Source organism: Rhodnius prolixus, unplaced genomic scaffold (genome assembly GCF_049639745.1).
Source record: "Rhodnius prolixus isolate KJV_2025 unplaced genomic scaffold, Rpr scaffold_6, whole genome shotgun sequence".
NCBI classification, from domain to species: Eukaryota; Metazoa; Arthropoda; class Insecta; order Hemiptera; family Reduviidae; genus Rhodnius; species Rhodnius prolixus.
This window is the reverse complement of record NW_027411634.1, coordinates 21,766,566-21,779,889: the sequence shown is the minus strand read 5'-3', so window position 1 is coordinate 21,779,889 and position 13,324 is coordinate 21,766,566. Positions and strand designations below refer to the sequence as shown.

General features: G+C 34.8%; 1 protein-coding gene across 7 annotated transcripts in view; it reads right to left on the bottom strand.

Annotated features, from left to right (window-relative positions):
- The window catches only part of Ca-alpha1T (Ca[2+]-channel protein alpha[[1]] subunit T), a 673,619-nt gene that overhangs the window by 173,850 nt on the left and 486,445 nt on the right, over positions 1–13,324 (bottom strand). For all 7 annotated transcript variants that reach the window (XM_074140614.1, XM_074140612.1, XM_074140616.1 and 4 more), the window contains exons 3-4: positions 8,744–8,856; positions 1,338–1,471 (exon numbers count right to left, since the gene is read on the bottom strand). In XM_074140614.1, coding sequence (XP_073996715.1) covers positions 1,338–1,471; positions 8,744–8,856 — 247 coding nt within the window. The remainder of the gene's footprint in view (positions 1–1,337; positions 1,472–8,743; positions 8,857–13,324) is intronic.

Below are 13,324 nucleotides of genomic sequence, written 5' to 3'. Positions count from 1 at the left end.
TGAGCTGTTTACCAAGATCAAGAAGAGCATTTCGTACATTCAAGCAGTTAGTTAACTCTCTTGTAACTACTAACTTAAACATAATTATTATCTTAACTATTTCTAATTGGTGTTAATTTAAGTTGTTTGCATTTTTATTTCTCATTTTCAGTGTGTAAATGGTACTTTGTAAAATCCACGGTAAATCAAACATTGATTGTAAATTCTCAAAGAGATATTTCAAATAACGAGGTGTGGCTATTAAATAACGAGACTATTGCTGTAAAACATTTTAATTTAAATTTATATATATTTAGTTATTATTACAACGCTCCATGCGAATTTACCATTGTTCGAAATAGTGCTGGAAATCTTTTTCTGTGAGCTCCTGCATGACGAGTGCCGCTTTTTCTTTCACAGCTTCAACGTACTGAAATCATGTTCCTTTTAATGCAGATTTGACTTTGGGGATCAGATAAAAGTCACATGGGGGCCAGGTCAGGCGAATAAGGCGGATGGCGGATTGACAGACAATGCAGTGTGAGCCGGCGCGTTGTCTTGATGGAGAACCCATGTGACTTGTTCTTCCACAAATCGGGTCGTTTTTTTCCTTACTCTTTCACGGAGTTGAGCAAGCACCTCACGGTAGTAATGTTGATTAATTATAACCTATATTTTCACCCGTTTTGGACGTGGAAGGGCGATCCGGGCTGGTCATCATCTCCGATACCTTCTCGGCCATCTTGGAAACGATTGAACCACTCAAAAAACTCGCATACGTGATTAATATTCATCGCCATAAACTTCTTTTAATAAAAGATAAGTTTCAGTAGCGGTTTTACCAAGTTTTGATGTGAAATTTCACGACAATTCGTTGTTCTACTACATGTGTAGTATCATGTTTTCGGCAAAACGAAACGTAACACCTCCTACACGAACGACGGTGCCGGTCAGACAGATTTCTCTACAAACACGTGAGACGCTGCAATCGAAAGAAAAGGCTTTACGCTGCACAGCTGTCGGTCGTTAGGATTTGGCGCATGCATAGTTCTTCTGTAGCAGCATCAGTCTCGTTATTTAATAGCCACACCTCGTATTACGACCTGCTTAACTTGTTCGAACAGCTGCGAATCTTTGGTGGCTCAGATCAGGGACTAGATTTTCATCCTTGACTAAGTTAATTATTGTAATTTATTTTAAGATTCAATATATAGAAATAAATTTTGGTGTGGTTGCAATAATTGATTTTAATGATTAATAAACTAACATTAAATTAAAATTCTGTCAACATGAATGACATAAAACTGAGAATCGCGACCATTTTAAAAATAAATAATAAATGAATTGAATATACTAACCCAGCTATAACGATGAAAAAATCCAATCTGTTCCATGAATCTGCTAAGTAAGTACCTTTACCGTAGACCCCCATTGCTATCATCTTGATGGACATCTCTAGCGAGAAGAAGACGAATATGAAGTCATCGAACATCTGTTAAACATTTAAAATTTCATTATAATTATTATTTCATTATTAATTCTTTTTTAGATTAAGGCATGTTCTTGGAGGGAACATGACCATTACACAGCCTCCAAAATTCAAAAAAAATATTTCTCGAATTAGCTGTTTTGAACCGTGGCATTTCAGTTAAAGAAAATTTTCTACATCTAGAAATTTTATAAATTTCCAACTTATCAATATTGTACAGAGTTAGAAACGTACAATCTACCAAAATAGCACCTTTGAGAAGAGAGAAAAATCATCTTGAATTAAGTTTCCAGGAAAAGTGGTTGAAAATAAAATTTTGTAACCCATCATTTGAGGCATTTTAAAAAACCTCAAAAAACTGAAAAATGAATTCAGTAAATTGGCATTTCCAAATCTCTGATTTTGGTAAAAAGTTTCTAGCTGTTAAACAAATTATAGAATTCAAACATTCTGAGATTTTCCATTTTTGAATTGCGCGGGTCACACACATATGCCAACCAAATTATTAAAATCATTTTTAAACTTGAGGATATCTATCAGACTTCTAGTTGGTCCTCTAAACACCCCCGAATTGGACATTATGATTTAAGGAAAACTTTACAAAATGGGGATTAATGCCCAATCCTTACTGTAGAGTTGGTTTGGAGGAGGTTATCAATCCGTATCAGGTTAGGATCTTTGGTACCACGTAGGGTGGCAGAGCATTGGCTGTTTTCCCTTAAAGTTGTTGCTTAATTTGTTCTAACAGCTGTGGATCTTTGCTGGCTGTGATTCGGGAGTAGATTTTCATCTTTGACTAAGTCTGTTCCAACTTCAAGCCATGAAGATACCTTATCTAAGAAAGGTGTTAGGGAAGACAAGGTGAGATAAGGTAAGAAACAACTGCAGTATGAAAAGACCTGAGCGTTGAACCGGCAACAGAGTTTATTACAAGGAACCAACTTCAATGGTTTGGATACGTTGTTAGAATGTAGAACGATGGGGTGGCTAGATTAGTTTACGAGTCAAGAGTCGAAGGCAGAAGACACCGGTGGCCGACCAAGAAGAATCTGGGAGGAGGAAATGAAGGAAGGAATTCGATTGGAGGAGAAAGGATTGAATTGACAAGTGGCAGAGTTGAATGAAAGAAGGTATGTAAGGCCTCTACTCTATTCACACGGTAGAAGAGAACAGCACTATATACATATGTATGTCTAAGTCTGTTATTGTAATCCTTTAGGTCTACAGTAGCTTTGGATAGCGTAGGATTTCGTCTACCCGCAGATAATAATAATCCAAATTAGGTTTGGATATTCGATATTAGTATCCTACCTATTTTACGGCGTCTTTAGCTTCCACACATTGGATGAAGATGGACTCTATCCGGACACCGGTAATGAAAATTACTACGAAAGATAAATGGCTCTAAATATGTCGAACAATCTCAAATCTGAGGGAATGAATGAACTTTTGGGAAAGCCTGATATAATCACCTATTTATAGATAGATAATTAAAAATCTGGACAGTTTTGTTAGTGGGGTATATGATTTGATTAACTCCAAAACCCCTAGATTATCGATTGTTTTGCAGTAAAGTTCCATACATTATTAGTATTTACTAATTAAATAAGAATAAATCTATGATCTTTTAGTACCTTTACTCGGCAAATTATTTGAAATTTTGTATACTCTTAATAGACCAGCCTAGGTACACCTAATATGAAACGGAATAGAGGGAACGTTGGCTGTAACCGAGGTAACTAACTCCCTTAGCAGCTAACTCTAAACCTTCTTTTCTTTCTCATATAAAAAAGGGTTTTCTGAGGATAAAGGAGGTAGAACCTAACAAGATGTAACAGAGAATGTTAAAGGGTAATGTGATACTAAACTGTAGAACCAAGAATAACTAGAGGTTGGGAATAAAGAAGGTCCTGTGTTAGTCTGAAAAGACAGGTCCTTGCTCTACCCGTTACATTGCCCCCAACTTCTAAGCCCTACAAAACCACGGTCTGTCTAATAGGGTCAGGATCTTAAAGCGCTCCTTACTGAACATTTTTCTTTAATAAGAAGATCGTAAAGAGTGAACGAAAGGACCTATAAAGGAAAGGAATTTTTTGTTACAAAAGTAAACTCTTGTTTAAAAGTAGACCACGTGCTTTTCATTCTAGCCCTTAGTCTTCTTTGATTTTTATTAAAAATGTATACATTTTTTTAAAAAAATTCCCTTTTATTTATTTAGCGTGGAACATTATTCGATTAAAATGATCGATATCTGCTCTATTTTTCGCGTATCAGTCACATTTTGGCAAAGCGTGCACCTTCAAGTCTCCAACAAAAGAATTGAGTCACTCTTTAGAATAACTCAATTAAGGATTGAAAATTGGCGAGAAATCTGTCAAATAAAAACAATAACTCGTCTTTTTGCCAACATTTCGACAAATATATTGTCTTCTTCAGGGCCTGGATATTACAAATACAGAAAAACACAACAATTTAGAGAATCAGTAACATAAAACATCAATAAAAATCAGTAATATAAAAAATAAAAATAAATAAATAAAATAAAAATAAATTGGAATGGTCTCATTGTTATAACCAAAATTCCCGTGTAAGTCCCGTTACATCTGTATACAGGGTGAACCCTGTATTGTCAATAGGCCTACTGCGAGTAGTACATCTAAAGTGGAGTTCAATGACGTATTGGACAACTTCATATTTTCCTCTGTTCTTGAGTGACGTCACTTTAAAGTTTTTTTCTAAAATCATTACTTTTTTCCAATAAAAATGTTATTACTCAGAAAGTTTTAGTCCCGAATTCGATTCTGTTGACATGGTTAGAAAGACAGATAAATTTCCTAAAAATTGACACCATTTTCACCGGAACCTAGGAAAATAAAAGTAATCGAAATTTTTAAGAAAACTCATTAGGCCCTTACGTGACCATTATCAGACCTAGGTGCTGGCACTTTTTATAAAAGTTTCCTTGTTTAATGGGCTTTCAAACGGTATATCATTCTCCAGGATTCCTTTTATCTTCGTATGAGAAATTGCGTTTGTTTTGCAAGAAAACGTGTTCACGAGCATACAGCAGTGATATTGTATTGTGTTGTTTAATTCATTAAACTCTTGGGCAGTGGTGGGCAAACTTTTTTAATGGGGGGCCACAAAGTTTAAGAAATTCTAGAGGAGGGCCAGAATTATAGAAAAAATGCATTTTGTGTTAAAGCTTTTAATCATAATATTATAAAAACATTACAGCATTACACACTTGTGTAACTACGCGGCTAGTTTAGCTTCACCTATAGGTTATGCATCTATTATTCTACTAAGTAGAATCTACTTTATACTTCTCGACCGTCAAAACGTAATTATAGCGGGCCATATACTATCCATGTCGATGGACCCTCGGCGGGCCGGATTAAATACTTTCGCGGGCCGGAGTTGGCCCGCGGGCCGTACTTTGCCCATCACTGCTCTTGTAGATGGAGCTGTAGTCAATTTTTAAAGTAGATTGTCTTAAAATAAGGTAGTCTAAGGTTACTTATTGCACATGAAAAAAAAAAATAAATCTAAACTGAAATATTTGACAAAATGTTAGAAAATATTTTAAACAAGTGCTATTTTTATAATCGAAGGCTAATTTGCTTAGTTTCAAAATCTAACATTTTGTCAAATATTTCAGTTTAGTTTTTTTTTTTTTTTTTTTGTGCAATAAGTAACCTTAGACTACCTTATTTTAAGACAATCTACTTTAAAAATTGACTACAGCTCCATCCACAAGAGTTTAATGAATTAAACAACACAATACAATATCACTGCTGTATGCTCGTGAACACGTTTTCTTGCAATACAAACTTAATTTCTCATAAGAAGATAAAAGGAATCCTGAAAACTGATATACCGTTTGAAAGCCCATTAAACAAGGAAACTTTTAAAAAAAAGTGCCAGCACCTAGGTCTGAAAATGATCACATAGGAGCCTAATGAGTTTTCTTAAAAATTTCGATTACTTTTATTTTCCTAGGTTCCGGTGAAAATGGTGTCAATTTTTAGGAAATTTATCTGTCTTTCTAACCATGTCAACAGAATCGAATTCGGACTAAAACTTTCTGAGTAATAACATTTTTATTGAAAAAAAGTAATGATTTTAGAAAAAAACTTTAAAGTGACGTCACTCAAGAACAGAGGAAAATATGAAGTTGTCCAATACGTCATTGAACTCCACTTTAGATGTACTACACGCAGTAGGCCTATTGACAATACTTACTGGTTCACCCTGTATACTCATAACATATACGTATTATACCTGTTCTCCAGTTCTGGCTCTTAGTTTCTGTAACTCAACCAACCCGCATAGCCCCATAAGTTTTCAATAATTATAAAGAATTTATTGTATTTTATTTTTTTTATTTTATTTTGTATTTTGTATTTTTATTTTTTTATTTTTATATTACAGATTTTCTATGTTACTGACTCTGTAAATTGTTTTGTATTTGTAATATCCAGGCCCTGAAGAAGACAATATATTTGTCGAAACGGTGGCAAAAAGACGAGTTATTGTTTTTATTTGACCGATTCCTCGCCAATTTTCAATCCTTAATTGAATAATTTACGGTCACGAAACCTATATATTCATCTTTAGAATAACATTACCCACACGATTCGAAATACCACTAGAACCTCATAATTACACGAGTGAAAAAACAATACATGCCCTGTTCATAACAAATGGAATCACAACCACAGAAACAAGTCTTCTAAATCTTACAATGACATTACTGTACCGAATAAGATTCTGAAAAATGTCAGTATATGGTTCAGACAAGGTATTCTTTTAGAAATCTAAACAATGAATCACGAGATGCAAGGGTGTTTCCTTAGTTCAACTGTTTATAATAATTGATTGCATTAGATAATTAAAAATAAAAGTTCAAATTAGAAGGACTGTTTTTGATCATTTTTACGTTAGCTCCATAAATTTAATTCATATGAAGTGTTGGCAATTTTTTTCCCTCAAAAGTAACTAAAATGAAGAGCTAAATCGATTTCAAGTAAAATGCGACTAAATTCCAAAATTAAAGTACGTTAAGAATGATTAGCATGAAGAAAGATATAAGATGGAGCAGAATTTTGAGAAGAATAGAATAGAAATAGAAAATAAATTTATTATTCTGGGACAATTGTCCTCTAAGAAAAATACAAGTACAAATAGAGGGCTTAATAGTTTGGCCTGTGATTAAACAGAAAATATACGTAAGTATTTACAAAAAGTGAAAATAAAAATAACAATAGAAAGTAAGGAAATAAACTGCTCCACAAAAAAAGGGGCGCACTTTGAAAAAAGCGTTAATTTTTTGTTTTATCACATTTTGGGGAAAGATTATTAGTTTTAATTATTTTCATAACCTGTCAGGGAACAATTAATCGAATCAAGGTTCAAAGTTTCTTGTAAATAGGGAAGAAATTCCTCGTTTAATCCCCTTCAGTCTTTTTGTGTAAACAACAACGTGAACTTCACCTCAACAGTAAATAAATTTATTGACCTCTACAGTTGCGTTTCGACTTTTTTCAAGCTGAAAGCATTGCAAACTCTCAATTACAGCAGAGCAAGTGGCCCGTATTATTGCATTAGTTGAGGATGGACGGAGTCAGCGGTACGCAGCACGAACGTTAAGGTTGCCTGAGACCACCGCCCGTAGAGCCATCCATCGTTACTGGGAGACAGGCCTCTGCACTCGCAGGCAAGGTTCGGGTCGACCAAGAGCCACAGAAGCACTTGATGACCGATTTATTAGAATTCACACTCTAAGAAATCGTACATCAACTGCTTCTGAAACAGCTCAAACACTGCTTACTGTTCGTGGAGTTTCAGTCAGTGCCGAAACCGTACGAAGAAGGTTCGCTGAAATGAATTTACGCTCTAGGAAGCAAGCCACAGGACCATTGCTCACCTTAGATCCTCGGAGAGCCCGTCTAGAGTTCGCTAGGAAACACCGCAACTGGTCTGAGGACGATTGGAGAAACGTTCTCTTTTCAGACGAGTCCCGTTTTGCTCTCTATGCATCTTATGGGTTTACCCAGTTTACCGAAGGCCTGGGGAGCGCTACGCTCCGTGCAATATTTCTGGTAGACTACCATTCGGAGGTGGTTCAGAGATGGTGTGGGCTGGGATTTCTATGGGGGCTTAGACTGAGCTCCACGTGTTCAACAGGGCAATCTTGAAGGCAGATTTGTATGTGAGGGAAATTTTGCAGCAATGTGTGATACCCTATCACCATTTATTGGGGAGAATTTTATTTTTATGCAAGATAATGGCCGACCACACACTGCCGCCTGTGTTGTTCAGTATCTCCACGATACTGGCTTTCATGTTCTGAGATGACCAGCACGCAGCCCGGATTTAAACCCTATTGAACATCTTTGGGATGAGCTGGGTAGGCGATTAAGATGGAGAAATAATCCTCCCAGGAGCTTAGAAGAGTTGCGAGGTGCTCTGGTGGAGATATGGGAGGAATTAACACAAGATTTCGTGAGAAATTTAATAAGGAGTATGCCGAGGAGATAGGATGCAGTAATGCGAGCAATACACGTTACTAAAATTCTTTTTCTCCTTTTTTAATCGGAAGAAATACTTTTTTTTCAAATTCATTTTTTGCCGAGAAGTACTTTTTTGTTAAATTAAAGGTTTTCATTTCTTTTAGATCATTTTTTATTTTATTTTAGCCCTCCCGTAACTTTATACTTCTTATATTTGCTAACTAAAATGAAATGTAGAATAAAAAAGTTACATTGAAGAAAAAATAACGCATTTTTAAAGTGCGCCACTTTTTTTGTGGAGCAGTGTAAAAACAACTAAAATTCCGGAGGAAGCTGGATAGAAAGGAGATAACTGAATAGACGGAATTTAAAGATAGAAAGGGTAGGAGCATGGCGGACAGATGATGGCAAGGAGTTCCAGAGAGAGGTAGCACGTATAAGGAAGGATTTGTCAAAGGATGAGGTACGGTGTGAGGGAATATAGAGATCAGAGGAACGAGATCTAGTATTACGGGAATGGATCGAGGATATAAACTTAAAGAGTTGAAAAATATAGGATGACCTTTGAGACTGGATGACTTGAAAAAGGAAAGAAGCCAAAAAATACTGGCGGCGATAGACAGGGGAAAAGTAGAGAACTGTTTAGTACTTTAGTTTTTAAGGGAAAACTGCTACCAGTGAATACAATGCCCGTAATATTACATATTTTATTTTAATGACATCATGAAATAATCAGAGAAAGTGATTATAAAACAATTACCTGTAGAATCTTGCAGCGGTTCGTAACACACTGGTCATCAACACAGGGTTGATACATTCCCAAGGTCACACAGTTGAGCAATATTACCAGCATGCTGACTCTTTCAAACCACGTAGATATAAAAAAAAAATACTGTTAAGGAAAATACTTTGAATTTGCATGAACAATAACACATTAAAAGCTACATTAATAAAGAAAGTGTTATAAGTGATGATGGCCAACTGAAACAATAATATTAAAGTATTAAAATAAATGAAGGAACACAGTAAAATAAAGAATAAACTTTATCCCTCACTGATGATTGGAAATACAAAGCAAATGATGGTTTAAACCAAAATGTTCAATAAAACAGCCTGTTCAAATGAAAGTAATAAGGCGCGTCAACATCTGAGATTATTGGCGCCTGTAGCTTTACTCAGCGCACTGTCAGCCTCCAGACAATGTTCTCTAGTAACAGACAGCACTCTATCATTCAAACCTGTGATTTCCGCGTTGGAATCCAATATTCGATAATCCCTTCTCTAAGAAATAAGTAATATAAATAATTTTAGGTTTTACTATGCAACTGAATTTAGTTGAACTGTCCCATTTATTTTGTCTTTTTTTTTATTGATTATAATATGTTTCTCTCTTATAATAATAATTCATTTATTTACAAAACTTCATATAAGTACACAAAAATGAAAATTGAGGTTTCAAGCTCACTTGATCACTCCTGCATTTGGCGTAGTTTTTATTTAATTGCGTAAAAGATAAATTTAAAAAAGTGTACATATTCACTTTGTACATGATACATACTTCCATTGATTATTCTTAGCGACAATGTAGATCAGGTTGTGCATAAATATCGGTAAAAAAACAAATAAAAATCGTAGAAAATTCATCAATAATAAAGCAAGAAAACAATTACTAGACTAATTATAACAAAAACGTAGAAAAAAGGAAGTTTTCAAGCAAGAAAAGTGAGGCTAATAAAAATGAAGCAAGAAAATGAAATGACCAAGGATTTGGTTTTATATGACTAGCAACGGTCGCAGGTGGATAATAACTATATATATTTACCGAGGAACATAACACTCGTTCAATCACCTGTAACTTATTGATTTCCCTTAACCAAGGTCATTAACCATACCTGTCGATATTTGCTAAATAATTTATTATTGCAGCAATGATTTGTTGAAAACGTGTACTTGGCCAGCGGAAATTAGCAACGTTGGACTTTTACTTTACTTCTTGTAACTTGTTGAAGAAGCTAGCATATTTATACGAACTGAAATTGTTAACCTATCGGATAGTTAAGAAGCGTTTAGTTTATAGCTCTTCAAGGATTAGCGAGAATTTAGACACTCGTTAAGGCTACATAAAATGATTGATTCCAAATTCTTTACTGTTGTCGGACAGCTAACTAGAGCTAAAATTTGCGGTCAATGCCACTACTAAAGAAGTCAAGTTTTACCAGAATTTTGTAAGGCTAAAATTCTTTTAGGAATTTCAGCTCTCTCTAGGCTTGTTGCTGTTGCTTGGTCTGAAGCATGTTTGTGTCCAACCTTGAGTCTGCCTAACAAATAAACTTCAAATTTGATAAGATTTAAAATATTATTTAAATTTCAACTTATAGGTTTCTTTTGAAGGGTTAATTCTTATAGCTATCTTTGCTATTCTTGGTGCCATCACTTCTTAAATATTGTGATATAATTATAATTACGGTAATTATGAGAACCTGACTGCTCTTTCAAAACTACTTGAGATGCCCTCAAGTAGACTTAAATCCTGATTTGGAATCTAGGAGTTATTTAGGAATTATTATTATATTTTTTTTAATAATTTAAGCCGCGAGAACATCTAAGGTTATTGGCGCCCGGTGCTTTTTCCAGTGCACTGCCGGCCTCCGGACAGTGTTCTCTCGTTACAGACAACAATGTCCATCACCGGACAGTGAGCTGTAAGAAGCTCCTAGGAAGAGAAAATCTAAGGGTCAGCAGCTGGATTTGAACCCGGGACCTCCGCGTGGGAATCGAGTACGCTAACCACATAGCTAATCCCTCCCTTTTATTATTATTATTATTTATTTTTTTTGGGGCGCATCGACTGCTGAGGTCATTAGCTTATTATTATTATTATTATTATTATTATTTGCTAAGCTGGGTTAAACGAACTCGAGAAAGATCAGCAAACAGATCGCATGATTAAGTCAAAGTTTAGAATACTTTCATCTTAAACTGCACTTAATAAACTTGAGCTTACGTCATATTGTTTAGGTAAAACAAGCCGTGTTTAAAAAAAATTAAATCAATAATAGACTTTTTGAAAGGCAACTCTGGTGGAATTTAACCATAGAGAAGATAATAAATATTGAACTGAATTCCTAAAACTTTATATAATGCCCAACTTCTTCACGGTTCATTGAAAACTAACTTGGGTATTTAACTAAGGGAAGTCTATTACTATCAAATATTGTGCTTGGTTAGCATACTAATTTATGATCTATAATCTTCTTTAATACAGGTAAAACTAACTTCATAAAGTAGGTATTTTAGTGTGCCATATTAGCGTGAAAAAAAAAATTGTCTTTTTCGGGAATATGTTTATAAGAAAGAAATCGATAAGCTAAATGTACCAAAGTATAAAATACCCATTAGAAGTTAAGTATTAAACACTTGGGTGCTTTCAATCAGAACATCCCATCAGGCAACCACCCTCTTAACATTTACTCACAACCTGCCAAAAGTTATCTCATCTGCTTTTCACTTTGAACGTCTTAATCGATTGTCCTTTTCCTTTATAACTGTAATCGCAAAACGAATAATCGATTTGTTTTCCTACAGTGATGCCTCCAAGTATATCTGTAACCTTTTAGATAATGTTTTGTAAACATTTAAGGAAGGTTTATCTGCCAAGCTGTTCACAGATTCTAATTAATTCTGTTTACAATTATGAGCTGCTAAGTGTATCTCACTTTAGTGTAAGATGTTTACCTAACTATATTTAACAAGTAAGCCTGATTAACTTGCAAAGGTTATTTGAAAAGCTACTCGCATTTTGCGTCGACTTTCAATTAGTGTTTCAGTGCGTTCGAAATGAACAGAACTATATGTGATTGAAATTACCTCAGCAAGACCTTTCATATTGCTTGAACTATAGGATTTCTGCTGGTTGTGTATTGCTAAGATACCCGCAAAGGCACCAAACTTCATGAAGATCCGACTAGTTAACTTCTTTCTCTGTAAGTTACTAACATGTCTGCACAGTTTACCTTTCAACATTAAAATATTTCTTTCAACTTTGAAGGACAATTAGTGGCGTAGTACATTAGTAATATTTCTGTCCTACAAAGAGCTACAAAAAAAAATGTGATTCTTTCAACAAACTGCCCATAAAGACATTTCTAGAAAAGATAATTCAAATAAAAGTGTTCAAAAAGTTGTGAATGTAAGTTAGCTTCCAAATATAATATGAGTGCATTTACTGGCCAGTAATGATATTAAAAAACCGTTCTGAAAAGGCGCATTGTATAACTGACAGATTTGGAGAAGGTAAAATGGCAAACATGGAAGATACTGGTAAGGAATTCTCATTTCCAACTTGACAAACCTTTAGATCGCCAGGGGATGAGCCAAACCATGGTACTGCTTAGAACAGTAAAAGAAATGAATTGCTTTTTTTAAAGATGGTTTTACTTCCTTAGGAACTAGAAGAAGGCGTAAGCAAACTTTATTATTATTATCAAATAAAAATTATTTATTGTGGGGAAGACCTTTTTCAATTATAGCCGTACTCATTTTCAACCCGCTTTTTGATTTGTTGCAGGAAAAAGGTGAGGCAAATTGTTCTTAGCTAACTGAAACGCCATACGAGGCCAGTCTCTGTAGTCAGGCAGTATTCTGCAAGCATTTGCTCGATGACTTTGGGCAGAACTGTTGGTCGGCCAATATTTCTATTAACCATATCTTCTGGTTCTAATGAAGATTTAACATAATCCTTCAACGTTGCTCTTGGAACTTGGAATGTCTTTGCTGCCGTTTTGTATCCCATTTCTTTTTTTCTCGATGCCTTCACTGCTTCTACCATTGTTTTAGGATTCCATTGCTTACGTTTTACAATCTAAATCGAAAGCAAATAATCAACTGTTTTCTATAACTTTTTTAAATATGAAATAAAAATAATGTTAAATGGACGGAATTAGGAACAATTACATTTTTAAAGATGGCTACCACTATAGAAACAACACATGAATGAACTGGCGTTTCGTTGAAGAATTTCAAAATAAAGACAATATGTGGCATGCCCTAAGCAACATCAATATTTTAACTAACCTTTAAAAGAGTGGAATACGTTTTTGAAACACTACCAAATATAACAACTCATTATGACTAAAAATATAACAGTTCAAAACTCGGGCTGGACGTTTCCAAACGATTACTGCTGCCTCAATGTAGCTTTCTTAAAATTGCCATTGTGTGTGTGGGGGAGCCCCATAATCAGTAACGTCATCTAGGATCTGTATCGAACATAAGATCGATAGATAACCTGGGAGAGGGTTACACTAAAAAACCGTGTGCAGAGATATATGTATGTATTTTT